Below are 24937 nucleotides of genomic sequence, written 5' to 3' on the forward strand. Positions count from 1 at the left end.
TATCCACAGCATTTTGCATAGTTTTTGATATGTTTAGATGGAAGCAAGAAGAACTTCCATCTATTTTGGAGCTGGCTGAGAAGTATTTTGAAACTTAACTCACCAGTGCATGGTTCATTTGATAGCACTGTGACCCCTGATACCCAGCTCCATACCTTTGCTGAACAAAAAGTCCAAGGTTTTTAATTCAGGGTAAGCAAGTTATTAGGACATGAATTTGAAATAAATCAGAATACAATTACTTCTCTATTAAACAGAAATCCACTCTATGGATAAAATATTTTGAAATTGGATCATTATCTTTAATTATCAAAAGAAACTCTATTTCAAAATGGCGCTGGCAACCCATGATGACTTTCTGAGGGCTGCATGGCTATAGTGGTAATTTTGCCTGGCCCGCAGGAAAAAGAATCTCAGGGTTTGTACGTGATGTTATGTACGTACTCTTGACAATAAATCTGAAAGCTGTAAAGTTCTGCTTGGCCACAAGAATATTGAAACATCCTTTTTGTTAATCTTGCAACACAGCTTTACAAAGTCTAGGTTTTGGATCGTACATAACTGAAGTAAAGGAGGTTCTGCGGGAATGCAAGACAGTCGCCCTCAAAAGGAGGAAAGCTAACTCACGCCTCGAGAACCTGGGAATCCCCGAGGATGAACTATTACAGCAGCAGCAAGAGTTGTTTGCAAAAGTAAGTAACTCAGTGCTTTGAGGCATAAGGGGCACTTGTTACTTCTCCAATCACATATTTTATTCAAATCTCGTAACTGAATTTCTTTGACTACTTCTTTTCTCATCAAATGTTGGATGTAAAATCTGAGCTTAATGTTTTCCTTATTTTCACTGTTCATCTGTGCTTGCTGTCATGCTTCTAGATGGAAGCAAAACCCGCCACACGAGTTCTTCCAGGAACTATGTTCATGGACGTTGTTTGTCTTCTTTATATTGTCATTGGTTTTTTTCTGGGGAAAAAGATCATGAAGATGAACTGTTCCATAAAGAAGAACATAGAATTTAGAAATGTACAGGCCCTTTGGCCCAGAGTGTTGTGCCGACTTCATAACTACCTAGAAATTTCCCTACTGCCTAACCCTTCATTTCTCTCAATTATCTAATAGTCTCTTAAAAGATTCTATTGTTCCTGCCTCCACCACTGCTGCCGGCAGTGCATTCTATGCACCCACCACTCTCTGTGTGGAAAAACTTCCCACTTACCCCTCCCCCCCCCACCCTTGTTCTTACTCCCAAGCCCCTTGTGTTAGCCATTTCAACCCTGGGTAAAAGCCTCTGGCCCTCCACATGCTCATCATCTATCATGCACCTCTATCAGGGCACCCCTCATCCTCCATCACTCCTAGGAGAAAAGATCATTCACTCCCCTATTCTCATTGGGCATGCTCTACAATCTTTGTAAATCTCCTCTGCACCAGAACTGAAAGCAATATTCCAAGTGGGATCTAAAGGCACTTTCGGATGGCTGCAATACCCGACTTTAAAGCCGCACATTATACTCCTGTGTGGCTGTATTGTGGCCATCTGAAATGGGAGAAGCCGACCAGGAGGTCTACTCACCTAACCCTTCTCCAGGAGGTAAAATATCCTGCTTGGAGTATCCTCTGTTGCAGCTGAAAGCAGCCGGGCTGCCAGGGGGTGGGCTGATGACATCACAGTGATGTCGTCAGCCATCAACTCTTGGTTCGGGGGAGGACCGGTAGCGCCAGTCAGGCAGGCAAGGGGGAGGCACCAGCAGCGCCAGTCGGGTGGGCGAAGGGGAGAGACCGGCAGCGCGAATCGGGCGGGCGGGGGGGGGGAGAGACAAGCAGCAGGAGTCAGGCGGACGGGAGACCGGCAGTGCGAGTCAAGTCATACCTGAGTTGTTTGTCATTCATGCCTTAACGCGCTATAAATGACCTCAAGGCAGCATTGGCGGGACTAGGCCACTGTCCTGAGTAGCCGGCTTTCGCTTCTAGACGGCTGTCGGTCAGCTGGCATGTTCAAGTGCCAGAAAGGTGTCGACTCCGTGGCCACTTAAACATGCCAGCTGAACTCCGCTAGCCACGCCTGCCGGCGCATAATCTTCCTGGGAACACCTAAAAGCGGCTTAATTAAGTCAGTTTTAGCTGCAATTACCTCACACTCTTGAACTCGATCCCATGGTTAAAGGATAAGGCAGACAGTGAGTCTCAATTTTGTCCAGCTCCCCTCAGATATCTACAGCACCTGGTGTTCCTAGGCAATCTCCCTGTCATGTACTGATTAGGCCTGAGCCTGCTTAGCTTTAGAGATGAAACAATCTCATGCATATTCAGGCTATTAGCTATGAAGGTCAACACAACATATGCCCTCTTAACAGCACAATCAACCTATAGAAGGACATTGGCCCATTACCATTTGTGTCTGAAAGCACTCCAATTATTACTATTCCCTCACTCTTTTCCATTGTACTGTACATTTCCACGTTAAAATTAAACATTAATTTTTCTCACTGTTTTCAGTGACTTTCTTTTCACCAGTTTCTCAAATACTATTGTCTATTCTGGTTCTTGTGTTAATTGCCTTAAATCTGTGTCCTTTGACCCTCTGATATACCCTAACAAACATATTAGTTTCGAGTAATTGAATACATCTCTCAGTTAATGGAGAACAATCACAGTTAAATTTTAAATTTAAATTTAGACATACAGCATCGTGACAGGCACTTTAGGCCCACGAGTCCGTACCGCCAAATTACACCCAATTTTCCAACACTCACGGTACATTTTGAAGAGTGGGAGGAAACCAGAGGTTCCAGGGAAAACCCACGCAGACACGGGGAGAACGTAAAACTCCTTATCGATAACATGGGATTCGATTCCTTGACCCTATTGCTAGCGCTGTAACACCATTGCGCTAACCGCTATGCTAACTGTGCCACCCACATTCAGTTCAGTTCTACAAATTCATAACAAAAATGTTCCCGAAATGTTAGTAAATCTGTTCTTCACTCTCTTTCATCTCCATTTAATAATACTGCAACAACAAACTGGAATATTCCGCCCACTGATTAGTACTGTGGCTGACTGCATCTCATCTTACTCTGTTTTCCACTTAGTAGCCAGACTCTGTGGAGTCTGCAACTATTGTCATTGCTGCAATCTTCGATTAACTTTTATATCATAGCCTTACAAGGTAATCATGAATCTACTCTTGGCAAAACATTAGATCTGCTGCATAGGCATGAACATTGATTTTTTTTAAAACTTATTTTAGTCTGGAATGGATAATGACATGAATATGATATACGAACCTCCTCCATTTTTGATTAATAGGTGCCAAACATCCATTTTGATGTGAAGTGGCCTACTGTTTGGCTGGTGCCTTCATTGCTGTATAAATGGTTGCTCATCCTTTGGTCTAGCTACAGATATCGACTCCCAAATCCGTGACCAATTCTTAGGTGGAATTGTTCGGTGTACTGTTCTCATTATGGTGGCACGGTTAGTGTAGTGGTTAGCGCAATGCTGTTACAGCACCAGCGACCGGGGTTTGAATCTGGCGCTGTCAATGTGCAGTTTGCATGTTCTCCCTGTGTCTACATGAGGTTACTCTGGGTGCTTCAGTTTCCTCCCGCTGTTTAAAAACGTACCGGTGGTTGTAGGTCAATTGGGTGTAATTGGGCAGCAAGGGGTTATGGGGCGAAAGGGCCTGTTACCGTGCTGCATGTCTAAATTTAGAATTTATTAGGGCACAATTAGCATAGCGGTTAGTGCAAGATTTTTATAGCACCAATTCGGTTTTGGCGCTGCTTGTAAGCAGTTTATATGTTCTCCTCCTCGTGTTCGCGTGAGTTTCCTCTAGCTGCTCTGGTTTCCTCTCCGCCCCTTCAAAATGTATGGGGATTGTAGGTTAATTGATGTATTTTGGGGGCCTGATCTCGTGGGGTCAGAAGGGCTTGTTACTGTGCTGTATGTCTAGATTTAAATTAACAAAAATTATTCCTGGGTACCGCACCACCCTCACACACAGGTTGTTTGTGATATTCATTGGATGAAATGTTGCTCTGATCTCAATCTGGTCAGCTGGACCCACATTGCTCTGTCAAGGCCACTTCTAATTGGCGTCAATACGGTGTTGCAATGAAATGGTACGGAAACAGGCCAAAGTTGTCTCACACTTTGGTTGGCTCACAATGGTGCAGCACAGAGATTTGGATCATGTCCCCAATTTCTATGAAAAGCTTATGAATCTCATATAAATGAAAATGTTGCTAGGAATTGGATGCTAAGTGGATTTGAGATGAAAATGGAATCAGGTTTTATTTGCAGGATTATCCTCCCTATTAAAACTCACTGAAGCTTGACCATATGAGAATTTTGTGGACTTCATAAAGAAATCTTTAACAAACTTGAGACATCTCAGAAGGCTTTAAAGGAACTGACCAAAGGAACTAACCATCCGAGACCTTCAAGTATACAAGTCAATATTATTTATTTATTTATTTTTATAGATTAAATACTTGTCCTGCATATGTACTGCTTGGCAGTATGTGTGTTTTGCATCAAGGATCGGAGAGCGCTGTTTCGTCGGGTTGTACAATTAGATGACAATAAACTTGACTTTACATTATGTTCGATTGAATGCTTTTGCAGATGAAATATAAGAAATACAACAGCCAAATTGTGCACACCAATCTCTCACAAACAACAGTGTTCATGGCCAGATAATCTGTTTTATTGATGTTGGTTGAGGAACACATGCACAGTACACCAGGGAAAACTCCTCTGCTCTGAATCAAAGTGCTACCAAGGGATCTTGTGTGTTTTCCAGATGAAGGTGCTTTCCCCCAGTTTAACACTGAATGTTCAGTCAAGATTTTGGGTTAAAAGCAAGGACCCCCACCATCCAGGCCACACCCTCTTCACGCAGCTACCATCGAGGTACAAGAGAACCTGAAGACGAGCACTCAGCGGCACAAGTACAACTTCTTCCCCTCTGTCATCAATTCCTGAATGACTAATGAACCAAAGTTTCTGCCTTACTTTGACTTTTTGTGAACTATTTTTATTTATCTTTTGTAAGGTGGTTTTTATGAATGTTTGCCCTGTGACGCTGCCGCAAAACAACAAATTTCGTGACTTGTTCATGACAATAAATTCTGATTCTGAACGCTGTCGTGGGAGAACAGCAGCAATCATCAAGGATCCACACCACCTGGCACACGCTCTGTTCTTGCTGTTGCCATCAAGAAAGAGGTATAGGTGCCGCAAAGACTTGCACCACCAGGTTCAGGAAAAGCTGCTACTGTTACAAGTCCAGAGGACTCCAAATACCAGCAGCAACAGAAATTCACCAAGACAATCATTATTTAAACAAAAGTTGCTTTTAATTTTCTTCATACATAATAATATCAGTCTTTAACTTAACCCTCTTCTAATTCTAACCACACATGTATATAATGTATGTGTGTTCAGGAAAGTTCTTTGTTGCACTGTCCAATCATTCACCTTTCACTTCTCCAAGTTCACTGGGATCAGGAAGATTTCATACTGTGCACAGAATGTAACATTTATGATCTTCACCAGACTCTGATGCTTTAACTTAAATTGCTACCGCAAAGGAAAGTCATTGTTGGTTTCAGAGTTCATTGGACATACACACAAACTGATCTCCTTCAATCACCCACATCAATGTCTTGCCAAAGAAACTTGCCCCCTCATGGGTCTTCCAGAAGATAACCTCTTCTTTCAGGTTACTACAGAGTTCTTTTTCCCCCTGTTCCAGGTGAAACACATTAACCAGCCACTTCCTCTTGTAGTTGATTACAAGGTTTGAGAATAGGCTGAACTCAGAACTCAAAACCTGTCTTCATATGGGGCCTTTTTTATAGATGGAGTGCAAAGCTTGCAGCCATCAACACTATCTCCTGCTGTAAACTGACTTTTCTCTCTCTCTCTCTCTCTCTCTCTCTCTCTCCCCCCCGCCTCCTCCCCCCCCCCCCCCAGAGAAATCACCTGTTTATTTATCCTCTCTCTGTTTGCAAAAACCAGATATTGCTGGCATAGGAATTAGTTTCTGAACCTGGACATCTGTTCTTAAAAGACAATAGCCCATTTACTCCACAGCATCAGTCCAATTAAGTCTCCATAGGCATTCTTCAAAGTTTCTGAAAAGTCTCTGCTTGTATTTCAAATGAGATGTCTTTTCTGAAATGTTAATGTCTCTTTGTGAAATGTACTTAAACTAATACATAAACTAAACCCCACAATCTATACCTTTTAAAGACATATTTTAATTATAATTTTATTAACCCAATCAGTCTCCTCCACCATCAGGCTCCTCAACAACAAATTCAATCAGAGACTCATTTAAGGACACTTACTTTTGCACTTTATTGATTTTTTAAATTCTCTCTATTGCACAGTCAGTTTGTTTACATTTGTTATCTGTTTACATTTCTTTATTTGTTTACACATGTACATTGTGTATAGTTTTTTTCCACTACCAATAAGTGGAAATTCTGCCTCACCTGCTGGATAAAAGAATCTCAGGGTTGTATGTGATGTCATATATGTACTCTGACAAGAAATCTAAATCGCTTATTCCTCCCCAACACAGCAGCAAAGAATTGTTGTTTTGAACTGGCCTGATTATCTCCATTTTCTCTCAGGCTCGACAACAGCAGACTGAAGTGGCTCAGCCGGAATGGCGTGAGGTGCAACAGGCTGCCCAGCTTGCGGCAGTAACCACCACCAAAGCTGGGTCCTCACAGGATGAGGAAGAGGAGGAAGACATCTGAGCATTGCTCGAGCCATCTTGCTCTCTCTCCTTTTGTAACCCTCTCCCATCTACTTGCACCCTTGCCATGTCTCAAAATGGTGACACAGATGGTCATTAGCTGAAGGTGCTTTGTCCCCTCAGCTCGAGACTGAAATACCAATTATGAAATTTCAAACAAACTACTCTTAATAGAGGAAAGAAAAGGATATCATTGTGCATTTGCACAATCAATTTAAAAAGATGATGAGGATTGAGTTGGACAATATATTTGCATGGACCTTCAGAAAATTTAATGTACTCATAAGAGTTCAGTTCATTGAAGATAATGATAAAAATTCATGTTGAACTAACTTTGTGAGTTTTATTAATGTTCAGTAATTGCCTTGTTTACAGTTATGGTGTAATAAAAGTGGAATAGGCATTTCTTCGACTGTGGATGTAATTTTATTTATTGCATCCTGTTTTTCATTAGGTGACTGTCTGTTTTAACTTTCTCAGTGGACATTGATGATGCTGCTCCTTGACGGGATGAGTCCTTCCAACAGATCAATTCTTTGTTCAAGAACCCAGCATCTCCAGCCTCATTTACAAATCCAGAGAAATTGCTTTCCCCACTCGCTCCAAGTTGCCAGGTTGTTGGTAGATTGCTGTCGGCTTCAGACGACATAGAGACTGGCAGAACATACGAAATGGGAGCAGAAGTTAGCCATCCGGCCTGTTGAACCTACTCCACCATTCAATGCTTTGATCATCTTCACCTTCCTTGCCTTTTCCCCATGTTCCTTAAAAATCTTATCCAACCTTGTCTTAAATATATTTACTGAGGTCGCCTCCACTGCTTCAATGGGCAGTAAACTCCATAGATTCACCACCCTCTGGGAAAGGCAGTACCTCCTCATCTCCGTCCAAAATCTACTACCCTAGATCTTGAAGCTACGTCCCCTAGTTCTAGTCTCCCCCAACAATGGAAACAAATTACCTACCTCTATCTTATTTTTCATTATTTTATATGTTTCCATAAGATCCCCTCTCATTTTTCTGAATTCCAACAAGTACAGTCCCAGATGTCTCAATCTCTCCTCATAGGCTAACCCTTTAATCTCTGGAATCAACCTGGTGAACATCCTCTGGACCGTCTATCCTTCCTCAAGTAAGGAGACCAGAACTGCATTCAGTACTCCAGTTGTGGCCTCACCAGTACCTTGTACAGTTGCAGTAGAACCTCACTGTTCCTAAATTCAATCCCTTCAGCAATGAAGGCCAACATTCCATTTGCCTTCTTGATACCCTGCTGCACCTGCAAACCAACCTTTTGCAATTCATGCACAAGCACTCCCAAGTCCTTCTGCATGCTGCAATCACTTGCCATTTAAATAATCGATCTTCCATTTTTCCTTCCAGGCTGGAGCGTAGTGGCAGGTTTACTTATATGTAAAATGGTTTATCTTAATAAGAGACATCTTTAAGAAAATAAGGAATAAAAACAAGAGTTGGTCAAACAGAGTGTCCTCATATTTCTCCAAGTTATTCTGTATATTCATCTGCTTCTTCAGAGTGAACACCAGCATCCAATTTTGTAATAGGCTGGGATATATTACACCAGGTCTTCTCATCCAGTTCATTGATTGTGCATAGCTGGGTGCACACAAGTTGCAAATCCCCAACCTGAAAATGTCCTATTTTTTTCTACCTCCTCGTTGTCCCAAACCAAACCTGGTGTATTACCTGGGATCCCACGTGTTCTTATTTTATTCAATTATCTCTCTCGAGTAGAAATTCTCTTGAAAGACTTTGAGAGTTCAAATGCATTTCATCCACTGGTTCACTCCTGTCTATATTCATTTCAACCTTAAAAAAAAACACTTGGCATATACAGTATGTGAAATTTTTATTTTCTCATCATGTTTGCTCACTCAGTCCTATTTTCTAAGTGCCTCATTAGTTGTAGATTCTATCACATTCTCTGCTGATGTGAGATGAATGGATCCATAATTCCATATTTTCTTTCTTTCTTCCTGAGACATGAAAGTCTGCAGATGCTGTGATTGTAGTAAAAGCACAGAAATGGTGGAGGGACTCAGCCGGACTCGCAGTGTCCCTAGGAGGTAAAGGTATATACTTGAAGAAGGGCTCAAGCCCGAAATGTCGGTTATATATCTTTACCTCCTATGGACACTGCAACACTTGCTGAGTTCTTCCAGGACTTATGAGTTTTCCTTTAAAAATAACCCAATGCTGGAGAAATTCAGCAGGTCAAACAGTGATGACAAAGGTAAAGATACATAATGAATGTTTCGGGCTTAAGCCCTTCATCAAGGTATGAATCTTTCTCCATACTTTGATGAAGATCTTAAGCCCAAAACGTTGGTTATGCTTCTTTATCTTTGCTATATAAAGTACAGTTCGACCTGCTGAGTTTCTCCAGCATTGGGTTTTTACTTCAACCACGGTGTCTGCAAACTTTCGTGTTTTACTGCTGGGTTTTTCTTTGCTGCCTTCCAAACTGCAGGTACCCTTTCTCTGATATATTGCATTTTGAAAGATGACAATAAGCTGCTATTTTTAGTGGGATCCAGGTTGTCAGCACGACTTGCAATTATTACTTTAATTAATTTTACCATCCTCCTCCCGTACTCATTCACCCTATCAGGTTTGCATGAGCTCTTTCAAAGGGTAATTCAGTTAGTCCCGTTTCCTAACATTCCAAGAGTAGGTAACTTTGGTCCAATGTTCATCTTTTACCTCAAAGCCTCTTTCATGCTTTCACCTTATTTGCATGAAAACAACATTTTCCCCCGTACACCTGATAACAAACAAACCGGTTTTTTCTTAATATCCTGAAAATCTATTCAACAAGTTTCTTCGATACCTGCACTGACCCTGTCAGATTCTTCAAGATTTGGTCTCAATGAGATCACCCCTTATTTCTTCCACCGACAGGATGGACCCAGTACGCTTAACATTCCCTGTATTTATTTTCCTTTCAAGTAGTTATTCATTTTGCTTTTGAGCACTCCATTTGATCTTTCACCACCCTATTATCACTGTGTATTCCAAATTATAAGCACTGACGAATCAAAAAGATTTTCTCAAGCCTTCTCTGATTCTTCAGTCAATTTCTTCAAATCTATTCCCTCTGTTATTAATGGAATCTGCAATACAGTGGGGTCCCCCTTATCCGTGGCTTATCAGTTACCTACGGACCATGGAAAATTCCAGAAGTAAACAATTCATATGTTTTAAATTGCGCGCCATTCTGAGTAGCATGATGAAATCTCGCGCCATCCTGCCCAGGACGTGAATCGCCCCTTTGTCCAGCGTATCTACGCTGCATACGCTACCCGCCCGTTAGTCACTTAGTAACCATATAACCATTACAGCACGGAAGCAGGCCAATTTGGCCCTTCTAGTCCGCACTGATCCAAGTACCCTCCTCTAATCCCACTTACCAGCACTCTGCCCATATCCCTCCATCCCCCTCCCATCCATATACCTATCCAGCTCTTTCTTAAATGACAAAATTGACCCTGCCTCCACCACCTTTCCCGGAAGCCCATTCCACACAGTAACCATTCTCTGAGTAAAGAAGTTTCCCCTCATGTTACTCCTAAACCTTTGCCCGTCAACTCCCAACCCATGACCTCTTGTATCCATCTCTCCTACTCTCAATGGGAAAAGCCTTTCCACATCAACTCTATCTATCCCTCTCAATATCTTAAACACCTCTATCAAATCCCCTCTCAGCCTTCTACGTTCCAAGGAATAAAGACCTAATTTGCTCAATCTCTCCTTGTATTCCAGATGCTGAAACCCAGGCAACATTTTTGTAAATCTTTTCTGCACTCTCTCTCTATCTTGTTAATATCCTTCCTATAAATCGGTGACCAGAACTGCACCCAGTACTCTAAATTTGGCCTCACCAATGCCTTGTACAGTTTCATCATTACTTCCCAACTCCTATATTCTATGCACTGATTTATATAGGCAAGCCTACTAAAGGCCTTCTTCACCACCTTATCCACATGCGCTCCTACCTTCAGGGAACAATGCGCCGTTATTCCTAAATCTTTCTGCTCCAATGAATTCTTCAATGTCCTCCCCTTTACCACATTATTCTTTCCAAAATGAAACACCTCACACTTATCAGCATTAAACTCCATCTGGCATCTTACTGCCCACTCTTCGAAGTAGTCCAAATCCTCCTGCAATCCTTGAAAACCTTCTTCATTATCCACAATTCCCCCTATTTTAGTAACATCTGCCTATTTACTAATCCAATTTACCGCCCCATCCTCCAGATCGACCATTGTGGTATTCACGGTGCTTATGTTCAAGTAACTTTTTTTAAAATATTGTTATAATTGTACTCTTTTATTAGTTATTGTTAATCTCTTATTGTGCCTAATTTATAAATTAAACTTTATCATAGGTATGTTTGAATAGGAAAAAGCATATTTTATATATATATAGAGAGAGAGAGAGAGAGAGAGAGAGAGAGAGAGAGAGAGAGAGAGTTTGGTACTATCCACGATTTCAGGCATCTACTGGAACATACCCCCTGCAGATAAGGGGGGACTACTGTATTTGTATCTATTCTCTATCGATATTCTAGCTAAAGCCTTCAAACTTTTATGCCTTGGAACCTTGCTTGAACACATTCGTGTAGAGAGCCTCCTCGTAGACATTGCCTCGGTTGTGCTGATACATGTATGTGGTTGTCTAACTCTACATTGTAAATAATGACCCTTTTGAGCCAGGTACCAAAGAATGATTTGCTTCTGATAAACCATTCTCTTCTTCTTTGGCTTGGGTTCGTGGACGAAGATTTATGGAGGGGGTAAATGTCCATGTTTGTGGCTGACAAGTCCGATGTGGGACAGGCAGACACGGTTGCAGCGGTTGCAGGGGAAAATTGGTTGGGGTTGGGTGTTGGGTTTTTCCTCCTTTGTCTTTTGTCAGTGAGGTGGGCTCTGCGGTCTTCTTCAAAGGAGGTAGCTGCCCGCCGAACTGTGAGGCGCCAAGATGCACGGTTTGAGGCGAGATCAGCCCACTGGCAGTGGTCAATGGGGCAGGCACCAAGAGATTTCTTTAGGCAGTCCTTGTACCTCTTCTTTGATGCACCTCTGTCACGGTGGCCAGTGGAGAGCTCGCCATATAACACGATCTTGGGAAGTCGAAGGTCCTCCATTCTGGAGACGTGACCTACCCAGCGCAGTTGGATCTTCAGCAGCGTGAATTCGATGCTGTCGGCCTCTAACTAAATATACACATAGGTCACAGGCTGCTGGAGACTGGTTCAGTACCAGATATTGGAACTGGGATTCGTGAGGGTGCTGAGGGCAAGAAGGACTCCCGAAGGGGCCTTGGGTGCAAAAGGCTTCCTTATCATGTCGGAGGTTTGGATCTGGGCTCAGATGGCCGATGGCTTGAACTGAATAGGAGTCTTGTGAGGCTGAGGAGCTCTGGAGGTGAATCTACGGACACTCGGTGACTCTGAGCAGACTCTCTTCTGCTTCTCTTCCTCTGACTGTAAGGGGTGCTGGGCAAATGCTAATGCTATTGGCAAATCTTTGTCTGCCTTATTGGAAACTAAAGGCAATTTTGTGTAATATTATACCACTGTTTTATTACATGACAATAAATAATATCCGACCTGATTTATCCATCTTAACACTGCACCATTTTGCGGAGAGCTAACATTTATTCTGCAGAACGCCTTCCAATTTATTGAATTTGCTGCTTCTGTAACCAACAATTTGTGAACTTGTAATTTACCGGTGATAAAGCACATATTTATATATGTGTTGTATGTGAATTGGTGTTGTTGAGCCAAGGGAACTGGATGGTGGCAAACCCTTGCACTACCGCTTAAGACCATAAGGTGGTGTACATATATTAGTGAACAAAATGCACTTTGCCTTTGAGTGAACATTTTAAAGAAACAGCATGGTAACAGGCCCTTCCGGTACACGAGCCTGTGCTACTGAAATACCCCAATTAACCTACAAAGGTTGAAAGGTGGGAGCACCCAGAGAAAATCCACGCAGGCATGGGGAGAACGTACAAACTCCTTTCAAATCTAGGTCGCTGGTCGCTGGTGATGTAACAGCGTTGCGCCAACCGCTACGTTAACTGTGCCGCCCAACTCAAAGGAAGCAGTGAAATTCTGGAGTAATTCAGGAGGTCAGGCTGCATCTGTGGGCAAAACAGCCTGTCAACACCAGATCACTTTAAACCCTTTTTTGTAACCTTTTGAAGAAGTTAATTTTATATTGACCATTACAACTGAAATGCATTTAGCATTTTGTGATACATGCTTAAAACCCCTGTGTATTATTACCACCAACTTCCAAACATATTTGCAAAAATATTAACATTAAGAAAGCAGGTGCATCAGTCCCTCTTTTTCTTCTTTGAACAAAACGTAGAACTATAAAACACTACTTCTGAGATAAACTGGGAAGGCTAATTATTGGCAGTTGTTCAATTAATTTTTAAAGGCATTGGATGCCAAGGTGCAAACTATGACAAGAGTGGCCAAACAGCGGCTCATGGATATATAATATGCGGCTCATGGACATATGTTGGCAGAGGCGGGAATCCTATGAGCCTGTGCTCACAAGGGTAGGGATGGTGGCTGTGGTTCATGATTGTGTGATTATGGTGTGTGTGGTTGTGTTGTGGGCAGAGAAATTAGCAGAGTGTTATTATTTAAACTAGCAGTATTTGTGTGATATTATTAAAACTAATACAAATTAGCCATTTAAAAACTACATACATGAATAAATATTATGGCATACATGTATTTCTTAATACTGTCCCGCATCGGACTTGTCAGCCACAAACGAGCCTGCAGCTGACGTGGACTTTTTACCCCCTCCATAAATCTTCGTCCGCGAAGCCAAGCCAAAGAATACTTACATACAAGTTTTGTTCCAAAATGTGCATGTAAGAGTAAAAATGTGTATTTAATTTTTTTTCATGTCCTGTGGCTCTCAAACATCTGACGTTTATAGTGCATGGCTCTTACTATAAACAAGTTTGGCTACCCCTGAACTGTGAGATACTGTTCCTCTTGCTTGATCAATAAGTTGATCTAAAAATTTTCAAATTTTTTCTTTCCACTCACATACCACCTTAAACAATCCCTATGCCATAGGTGCTCTGTGATTAGTAAGGTATTACTTAAGGTGGTATGTGAGTGGTGGCATGTAAGGGAAGGTTGAGAATCACTTCTCTAGACCCAATTGTTACTGAAATATTTTGCTTGAGAAAAATTGTCATTGGCCCATTTCCTTTGGAGTTATGAAACTGTGCACATAACGAGTCAATTAGATACAATTAACACAGTGGTTTTCAAATTAGTAATGCCTTACTAATCACAGAGCACCTATGGCAGAGCGATTACTTAAGGTGGTGTGTGAGTCCACAACAAAGATAAATTATTCTGATGTAATAAACAACTAATGTGTAAACGAAGGTTGTAAAGTTGTGGGCAAAAAAGGAAAACAGTCAAAACAATTTCCCACCAAAATAAAGCAAAAATCCTATTGGTGGTAAAGAAAGGGGGTCAAGATCTCTAGCCTGCTCTGAAGTAAAAGCCATACCACTCTACAATGGGCGATACTCTAAAAGTCAAATGTGATCTGATTACAGGTCATTGGAAATAAGCAGAATGATAGTTTGGCACAGACTAGAAGGGCTGAAGGGCATTTTTCTGTGCTGTAGGTAATATTGGTGAAACCTCTATGTTATCTTGGTTTTTCTCTCTCCGTAAATGCTGCCTGGGTTATGTTCAACACTCTCTGAGTTTTAAAAATTTTTAATGATTTTATGGCCCCTTCTTCTGGACCTTGTGTTTCCAGTTCCTTCTCACAGAACTAAATTGTCCTTCACCTTCATAAGTCGAGCCTTTCGTTTGTACCTAGCAATTTCCTGAGTTCCTCCAGCAATTCTTTGCTCAAGGTCCCAGCATTTGTAGGTTTTGTGTTTCCCTTTCATTTCTCTGCTCATGTTTTTGCACCCTCAGGAGAAAGTTTTTGGCGTACAAGAGTGAAAATGTTTTACCAGGACTGTATAGGGCTCTAAGTGAGATTATACTGTGCACCAGTCTGGTCTCTCTGACTAAGGAAGATAGACTTACAGGAGCAATTAAATGGTGAGACGAAAAGGTGTTGCTGTTCACAGAGACCTGAGTTTCCTTCAACATGGATCAGTTAAAGTTAACGTGCAGGTTATTAGGGCCAACACATGTTGGCCTTTGTTTTACGAGCGTTTGGGTACGAGAGTAAAGACGTGTTACTGCCCAAGTGAGACTGCAGCTGGAATATTGCATACAGATGTGGATTGGATACCCAAAGAGGGACACATGTAGTGAAGAGTGCAAGAAAAGTTCACCAGATTAATTTCTGGGATGGTGACGAGCCCTGTGAAGAGAGATTAAGCAGACACCTATATTCCTGATCTTGCAAGAGAAAAAAAAACATATACAGTTTTATTTTTCCAGGACATGAGAGTGTAGATGCAGATTTGATGTTTTCCCTGGCCAGGATATCTAAAAGCAAGGGTTGCAGTCTCAAAATAAAGTTTGGTCCACTCAGGAATCGCAAAAAGAACAAACTTCTTCACCAAAGTAAAACTCAAAAATCTGCATACATCACGGTTGAAATAAAAACACAATGCTGGAAAAACTCAGCAAGTCAAGCAATGACCTTTATATTAGCAAAGATAAAAATACATAACTGACGTTTTGGGTTTGAACACTTCATCAAGGTATGGAAAATGTCAGCAAGCGTCCGAACAAAAGAGTGGGGGGGCAGGGGTGGGTGTAAAGGCAGGAAGTGAGAGGTGGAGGAGGGAGGGAGGGGACAGCAGCGATCAAGGGATGGGCCACCTACAAATTGGAGGAACAACCCCTGATTTTCCTGTCCGGCCACTCTCTAGCATTAACATCAACTTTTCCAGTTTCTGCTCTCCTTTTCCCCCTCCCTTCACCCAGCCATCCCCCCCTTGATCGCAGCTGTCCCCTCCCTCCCTTCTCCACCCATCACCCACCCCTCCCCCCTACTCCTTTGTTTGGACGCCTGCCGACATTTTTCCCTACCTTGATGAAGGGCTCAGGCCTGAAACGGCAATTATGTATCTTTATCTTTGCTCTAAAAAGGACACTGATTGACCTGCCAAGTTTCTCCAGCATTGTATTTTAAAATTTCTTCACTGAATTAATCTTTCGAGTTGTCTATTCAAGAGAGTGGGAATATTCAGTTTCTGCAGAAATTCAATACAGAGGCAGAAACATGTAGGACGAATTGGGAAAAAATATGAACCATGATCATGGAGAATGATGAGGAGACTTCCATATTTTTTTTTAGCATTTTTGAAAGTGAACAAGTCACCACCTCAGATGAAATGAAATTTTATGAAGAGGGACCTCAGAGAAGCATTTTGAATGTTGAAAGGCTGGACAGCGTAGCGGTGGTAAAGTTGTTTCCTACGGTGGGGGAGTCAAGGACAAAAGGGCACAATTTCAGAGATGTGGAGTAATTTCTTTAGCCAGAGAGTGGTGAACCTCTGTAATTTGCTGCCATGTGCAGCTGTGGAGGCCAAGCCGTTGGGTGTATTTAAGGCAGAGATTGATAGGTATCTGAATAACCAGGGTATCAAAGTTTATGGGGAGAAGGCAAGGGAGTGGGGCTGAGTGGGAGAATGGATCAACTCATGATAGAATGGCAGACTGGACTTGACCGGCTGAATGGCCTACTTCTGATCTTATGAACGAGCTGCCAGCTGAAGAGAATAGAATGCAGGCTCAATTTTAACATTTATGAAAAATTTGGACAATACATGGATGGGAGGGGAATGGACTGGGTGCAGGTTAGTGAGGCCGAATAATTGTTCAGCACAGACTAGAAGGACTAAAGGGCCTGTTTTCTGTGCTATAATGTTCTATGGTTTTATATATCAGGCTGTCAAAAGAAACTGCAGCAGTTCTGACAAGAATTTACCAGACCTTTGTGGCTACAGCAGTACTCCAATGGATTTTTTAAAAATAGCTCTACTTCTACGGTTGTTGAACAAAGGAAGGAATAAACTGAGAAGTTACAGATATCAGTAACTTGAATTATGGGAAAATAGTTGGAATCGGTCACGGGGCTGAGGAAGAGTATAAATTTTCATTTATAAAAGCATAGCTTAATCAAGTCCAGTTGGACAGTCAGGGAAAAGTTTTATGTAGTATAACTACAGGAATGATATCAGTAAGATAGAAAAAGTGCAGAGAAAATTTACTAGGATGATGTCTGGACTTAGAGAGAAAGGTTAAACAGGTTAGTACTTTATTCCCTGCACCATAGAAGAACAAGGGGAGGTTTGCTAGAGGTATTTAAAATTCTTCTTTTCTTTGGCTTGGCTTCGCGGACGAAGATTTATGGAGGGGGTAAAAAGTCCACGTCAGCTGCAGGCTCGTTTGTGGCTGACAAGTCCGATGCGGGACAGGCAGATACGGTTGCAGCGGTTGCAGGGGAAAATTGGTTGGTTGGGGTTGGGTGTTGGGTTTTTCCTCCTTTGCCTTTTGTCAGTGAGGTGGGCTCTGCGGTCTTCTTCAAAGGAGGTTGCTGCCCGCCAAACTGTGAGGCGCCAAGATGCACGGTTTGAGGCGTTATCAGCCCACTGGCGGTGGTCAATGTGGCAGGCACCAAGAGATTTCTTTAGGCAGTCCTTGTACCTTTTCTTTGGTGCACCTCTGTCACGGTGGCCAGTGGAGAGCTCGCCATATAACACGATCTTGGGAAGGCGATGGTCCTCCATTCTGGAGACGTGACCCATCCAGCGCAGCTGGATCTTCAGCAGTGTGGACTCGATGCTGTCGACCTCTGCCATCTCGAGCACCTCGACGCTAGGGATGAAAGCGCTCCAATGGATGTTGAGGATGGAGCGGAGACAACGCTGGTGGAAGCGTTCTAGGAGCCGTAGGTGGTAAATGTAGGTTGGCTTTTTCCACTGAGGGTAGATGAGATACAAACAAGAGGATATGGGTTGAGGGTGAAAGGGAAAAAGTTTAGGGGGAACTTCTTCACCTAGAGAGGGGTGGGAATGTGGAATGAGCTGCCAGCTGAAGTGGTGAATGCAGGCTCAATTTTATTGAAGAAGAATTTGGACAGGAGCATGGATGGTATAGAGAGGTATAGAAGGGCTATGGATGGACTGGGTGTAGGTCAGTGGGACTAGGCAAAAAGAAATGATTCAACACAGAATCAAAAAGGTCTGTTTCTATGCTATAGTATAGGCAGGCCCCTCCAGCCCGGGTAAGAAACCTGCATAGGAGAAGGCCACTCCGATATAAAACCTACGACCCAAGGACCTCGCTGCCACGTCCCAGCTTGCTTGGCCACGGCACACGAACCATGGGTGTAAAGGGTGGGGCCAGTACTGCGCGCACTGCACTCCACCTAAAAGCTCCTTTGCGCAGGCCCGAGGACAGGTCCACGTCCTCCCCCTCCACGTCCTCCCCCTCCACGTCCTCCCCCTCCACGTCCTCCCCCTCCACGTCCTCCCCCTCCACGTCCTCCCCCTCCACGTCCTCCCCCTCCACGTCCTCCCCCTCCACGTCCTCCCCCTCCACGTCCTCCCCCTCCACGTCCTCCCCCTCCACGTCCTCCCCCTCCACGTCCTCCCCCTCCACGTCCTCCCCCTCCACGTCCTCCCCCTCCACGTCCTCCCCCTCAAAAGATGCTCACAAACTCAAGCTAGCATGCTGGAACATCAGAACCATGCTAGACAAGACTGACAGCCACCGACCTGAACGTCGGTCTGCCCTCATTGCACATGAACTCCTCAGACTTGACATCGACATAGCCGCTCTCAGTGAAGTCCGCCTGGCAGATGTAGGCAGCCTCCAAGAACGCGGCGCGGGCTACACACTCTACTGGTCTGGCAAGCCTTCGGATGAACGACGCCTATCTGGTGTAGGCTTCATGGTCAAGAGCTTCATTGCCTCCAAACTCGAAAACCTTCCGACAGGCCTCTCGGACCGAATCATGTCCATGCGACTCCCACTTCAAAACAAGCGTCACATCACCCTCATCAGTGTCTATGCTCCAACCCTCCAGGCGGAACCAGCAGAAAAGAACAAGTTCTACACCGACCTGCGCAACCTCATCCAACGTACCCCTACAGCCGACAAGGTTGTCATCCTGGGCGACTTCAACGCTCGTGTCGGCAAAGACTCAGAAACCTGGCCAGGAATCCTGGGCAAGCATGGCGTCGGCAAGTGCAACGACAATGGGCGCCTCCTGTTGGAGCTCTGCGCAGAACAGCGGCTTGTCATTACAAACACCCTTTTTCAGCAGAGGGACAGCCTTAAGACCACCTGGATGCATCCCCGATCCAAACACTGGCACCTCCTGGACTACATCCTGGTGCGAGAAAGTGACAAACAAGATGTGCTCCACACCAGGGTCATGCCTAGCGCGGAATGCCACACTGACCACCGGCTGGTTCGCTGCAAGCTCAACCTTCACTTCAAGCCAAAGCCCAGGAACAATAAAGCCCCCAGAAAGAGGTTCAATGTTGGAAAACTGCAGTCAGACGAAGCGAGAGGAAACTTCCAGGCAAACCTCAAAGCAAAGCTCGACGTTGCAACCCGCCTCACGGACCCGTCCCCTGAAACCCTCTGGGATCAGTTGAAGGCTACCATACTGCAATCCACTGAAGAGGTACTGGGCTTCTCCTCCAGGAAAAACAAGGACTGGTTTGACGAAAACAGCCAGGAAATCCAGGAGCTGCTGGCAAAGAAGCGAGCTGCCCACCAGGCTCACCTTACAAAGTCGTCCTGTCCAGAGAAGAAACAAGCCTTCCGTCGCGCATGCAGCCATCTTCAGCGCAAACTCCGGGAGATCCAAAATGAGTGGTGGACTAGCCTCGCCAAACGAACACAGCTCAGCGCGGACATTGGCGACTTCAGGGGTTTCTACGAGGCTCTAAAGGCTGTGTACGGCCCCTCACCCCAAGTCCAAAGCCCGCTGCGCAGCTCAGACGGCAAAGTCCTCCTCAGCGACAAGATCTCCATCCTCAACCGATGGTCAGAACACTTCCAATCTCTTTTCAGTACCAACCGCTCAGTCCAAGATTCCGCCCTGCTCCAGCTCCCTCAACAGCCCCTAAGGCTAGAGCTGGATGAGGTTCCCACCCTGGATGAGACATATAAGGCAATCGAACAACTGAAAAGTGGCAAAGCAGCAGGTATGGATGGAATCCCCCCAGAGGTCTGGAAGGCTGGCGGCAAAACTCTGCATGCCAAACTGCATGAGTTTTTCAAGCTTTGTTGGGACCAAGGTAAACTGCCTCAGGATCTTCGTGATGCCACCATCATCACCCTGTACAAAAACAAAGGCGAGAAATCAGACTGCTCAAACTACAGGGGAATCACGTTGCTCTCCACTGCAGGCAAAATCTTCGCTAGGATTCTACTAAATAGAATAATACCTAGTGTCGCTGAGAATATTCTCCCAGAATCACAGTGCGGCTTTCGCGCAAACAGAGGAACCACTGACATGGTCTTTGCCCTCAGACAGCTCCAAGAAAAGTGCAGAGAACAAAACAAAGGACTCTACATCACCTTTGTTGACCTCACCAAAGCCTTCGACACCGTGAGCAGGAAAGGGCTTTGGCAAATACTAGAGCGCATCGGATGTCCCCCAAAGTTCCTCAACATGATTATCCAACTGCACGAAAACCAACAAGGTCGGGTCAGATACAGCAATGAGCTCTCTGAACCCTTCTCCATTAACAATGGCGTGAAGCAAGGCTGTGTTCTCGCACCAACCCTCTTTTCAATCTTCTTCAGCATGATGCTGAACCAAGCCATGAAAGACCCCAACAATGAAGACGCTGTTTACATCCGGTACCGCACGGATGGCAGTCTCTTCAATCTGAGGCGCCTGCAAGCTCACACCAAGACACAAGAGAAACTTGTCCGTGAACTACTCTTTGCAGATGATGCCGCTTTAGTTGCCCATTCAGAGCCAGCTCTTCAGCGCTTGACGTCCTGCTTTGCGGAAACTGCCAAAATGTTTGGCCTGGAAGTCAGCCTGAAGAAAACTGAGGTCCTCCATCAGCCAGCTCCCCACCATGACTACCAGCCCCCCCACATCTCCATCGGGCACACAAAACTCAAAACGGTCAACCAGTTTACCTATCTCGGCTGCACCATTTCATCAGATGCAAGGATCGACAATGAGATAGACAACAGACTCGCCAAGGCAAATAGCGCCTTTGGAAGACTACACAAAAGAGTCTGGAAAAACAACCAACTGAAAAACCTCACAAAGATAAGCGTATACAGAGCCGTTGTCATACCCACACTCCTGTTCGGCTCCGAATCATGGGTCCTCTACCGGCACCACCTACGGCTCCTAGAACGCTTCCACCAGCGTTGTCTCCGCTCCATCCTCAACATCCATTGGAGCGCTCACACCCCTAACGTCGAGGTACTCGAGATGGCAGAGGTCGACAGCATCGAGTCCACGCTGCTGAAGATCCAGCTGCGCTGGATGGGTCACGTCTCCAGAATGGAGGACCATCGCCTTCCCAAGATCGTATTATATGGCGAGCTCTCCACTGGCCACCGTGACAGAGGTGCACCAAAGAAAAGGTACAAGGACTGCCTAAAGAAATCTCTTGGTGCCTGCCACATTGACCACCGCCAGTGGGCTGATAACGCCTCAAACCGTGCATCTTGGCGCCTCACAGTTTGGCGGGCAGCAGCCTCCTTTGAAGAAGACCGCAGAGCCCACCTCACTGACAAAAGGCAAAGGAGGAAAAACCCAACACCCAACCCCAACCAACCAATTTTCCCTTGCAACCGCTGCAATCGTGTCTGCCTGTCCCGCATCGGACTGGTCAGCCACAAACGAGCCTGCAGCTGACGTGGACTTTTTACCCCCTCCATAAATCTTCGTCCGCGAAGCCAAGCCAAAGAAAGAAAAAAAAAATGTTCTATGGTTCTACATGGGTTTTTGACAGTGTAGAGCGCGTCGAAAGAACCAAAGACTTGTTGATCCAAACCAAGGCTTTTATTAACTAAAAGACTGGAGCATATCACAAGTAGGTTGACCAGTCCAGAATGACCTGGTCTGGCTAGGAGCAATCCTTTAAGACCTCCCAGTAGGTGTGGCTACGCTCTCAGCCAATCACAGTCATCCTACACTACCATCTGTTCATATACACATTGGTGATAGAATCTACTATCACAGAGGGAAGTGTAAATGCAGGAAATCTGAAATAAAAGCAGGAATGCTCGCTCTGGAGGTCCACAGTGGCAGAGGGGGTGCCAACAAATGGACTGCTTCTTCCAGGATGGCATGGAGAGTTGTTGGTACTGTACTCATCCATCTCACTCCTGACTTGTGCCTTTTTTTTTGCTTTTACAAAAGTGGTTTATTCATTGATTACAAGAAATCACATTAGCAGCAGTAAAAGTAGTTTATTAATACAATATTGCAGTGTTTCATTTGCACACTGTTTACATTCAAGTCAAGTCAATTTATTGCCATCTGATTGCACAAGTAGAACCCGATGAAACAGCGTTCTCCTGTCCTCAGTACAAAACACACAGACACAGAACCTGACCTAACACACATACAGACCAACAATACATATGCAGGATAAGTATTCATATATACAAATGAATGAATCTTATTTCGTAAGCATGACAGTCACAGAGGGTCAGTGTGAGCAGTTCCTTTGGTCATTCAACATTCTCACTGCCCGTGGGAAGAAGCTGTTCCTCAGCCTGGTGGTGCTGGCTCTGATCCTCCTGGATCTCTTTCCCGACAGGAGCAGCTGAAAGATGCTGTATGCGGGGTAGAAGGGGTCCTCAATGATTTTGTACGGCCTCTTCAGACAAGGATCCCAGAAGATCAATCAATAGTGGGGAGGGAGATTCCAGTGATCCTCTCTGCCACTCTTATGGTCATATGGATTGACCGCTGATCCATACCACGCTGTGGTGCAGCCAGCCTGAACGCTCTTAATGGAGCTCCTGTAGAAGGTTGAGATGATGGTGACCGGTAGCCTTGCCCGCTTGTCTTGGGTAAACTTATACCTCTCATTTTGTTCGTTTTAGATTGGTCACAGTGTTTGAGCTACTGAAAGAAAATAAACACACACACCGAGAGCAGTTCAGTTTATACAAATGTTTATTACAAATTCAAAAGGTGATTTCAAACTACAATATGCAAGCCCTTCCCAACTATACTTATCAACTCTTGGACTGGTCCCAACTGCCGAAGCGAGGCAACGACTGCACACTTGTAGTAGGTTGTCAGGGCGCCGGTAGCAGCTTCTCCACCTCCCCTGCCTGGGACGTTGGCTGGACTCTAGAAGTTCTTCTTCTTGTTGAGAGATGTTGCCACCTCTCGGAGAGTCTCCAACTTCAGCAGCGGGACCATGGCTTATATTACCCAAAAACTTCTTACCCAAGCACCTATTCCCAGCACAGCAAGAAAGATAAGCGAGCAAGCTAGCATGTTAGGCATCCAACGAATAACATAATTTTCAGCTTATCACTTTGAATACAATGGTTTATTTTGCATCAAGGCTAGGCCTCTGACAGTCTGTGACCAAAACAAGCAGGAAGATTAAATGTTCTTGGTACACAGATGTCCTTTCATCAGATAACAGCATCTCTGGCCCCTCGGTGGAATTTAGCTTACGTCTGCTGATTCTAAAACACAAGCAGGTTCTCAGCCTTCCAGAAGCAAAGGCTGCAAAAGTAAGAAACACGGTTAGAATCTTCCATTACACCGCTTCAGTCTTCTCAGGACTTGCAGTCGCTGTTGCACCTTCCTGACAAGTGAGATGATGAGTGACCACAATAGATCATTAGTTAAGTGAACTCCAATGAACTTTGTGCTCTCCACTCTCTCCACTACAGAGTTGTTGATGTGTAATAGAAGGTAAGAAGTAAATCACAAAATTTTGTAGATACTGTGGTTGAAGTAAAAACACAAAATACTGGAGAGACTCAGGAGGTAAAACAGTGTCCTTTATGTAGCAAAGGCAAAGATACATAACTGACGTTTTGGGCTTGAGACCTTCATCAAAGTATGAGAAAATGCTGAACAAAAGAATAGGAAGGGAGGTGTGGCCAAGGCAGGAGATGATAGGTAGTAAAAGAAGGGAGGGGACAGCAGCAATGAGGTGGGTGGGGGGGGGGGGAGCGGAAGGAAGGCAAGGCTGCATGGGTGAAAGAACTGGAAAGGCAGGAAAGGGGAAGGAGGGGAAAGTAAAGGCAAGCAGGTTTAATGGAAAGCAGTAAAGTCAATATTCATGCCATGTGGCTGGAGAGTGCCCAGATGGAAAATAAGTTGTTGTTCCTCCAATCTTCAGGTGGTCAGAGTAGGACAGTACATAAGATTGTTCCTTGTCCTCCTGAAGTCCACGATCAGCAAATTATAACACGGTCATCACTATATGACCCCTGTGGCACCTGCCAGTCCCAGAATTCCCTCATTGTACATGTGGACTCCACATGCTCCTTCTTCAGGGACACATGGGCATAGAACTAACAGTGGAAGATGTTCAGACAGTCATCATGGGTCCAGACAGGCTGCCTAGACCCATGAATGGATCAACATGGCCAGGAGCAAAACTGACCAGTGATGCACACCCCTCCTCACCAGATGACTATAGCCATAGCCAAAACTCGAGGAGAATTGTGCTTCGTTGATAGTGAAGGACTTTGAGGTGTCAGATGAATGATTTGCCATTATGGGCAGGGTTCAGTGCAGGTTTTAAACTTTTTAACCAGAGAGAACCCATGGACAGAATGAGGTAAGAGATGTGCAGAATGCTAGGAGAATTGGCTGCTGTAAATCGTCCCTAATGTTAGAATCTATAATAGAATCTGAAGGGAGTTTTTGGGAATGTGGGGAGAATTAAAAAATGGCATTGATATAAGATCCATGCACAGCATGGTGGACAGTTGATCCAGACTTGTTGGGCTGACGGGTTTGGTCCAATATGGCATCTCTGCATAGGATGGTGTTCTTAACATGGGCAACAGCTGCAGACAGGATACAATGCATGAGTGATCCCCCATCAACTATGGACACCTCAAAAAGTCACTGTAAATGTGTGGAAAAGAAAAAGTGTATGTCATGGCTATTGTGATTTATGGTG

At 44.4% G+C, this 24937-nt stretch overlaps 1 protein-coding gene across 5 annotated transcripts in view; it reads left to right on the forward strand.

Annotated features, from left to right (window-relative positions):
* LOC138758423 (protein Dr1-like) overlaps positions 1 to 24937 on the forward strand; it is a 197630-nt gene that overhangs the window by 13582 nt on the left and 159111 nt on the right. For 4 of the 5 annotated variants that reach the window (XM_069927319.1, XM_069927320.1, XM_069927321.1 and 1 more), the window contains one exon: positions 529 to 692. In XM_069927319.1, coding sequence (XP_069783420.1) covers positions 529 to 692 — 164 coding nt within the window. Of the gene's footprint in view, positions 1 to 528; positions 693 to 6647; positions 7201 to 24937 lie in introns of those variants that run through there. The other variant, XM_069927324.1, reaches the window with a different exon arrangement.

The sequence above is a fragment of the Narcine bancroftii genome, chromosome 3 (genome assembly GCF_036971445.1).
Source record: "Narcine bancroftii isolate sNarBan1 chromosome 3, sNarBan1.hap1, whole genome shotgun sequence".
NCBI classification, from domain to species: Eukaryota; Metazoa; Chordata; class Chondrichthyes; order Torpediniformes; family Narcinidae; genus Narcine; species Narcine bancroftii.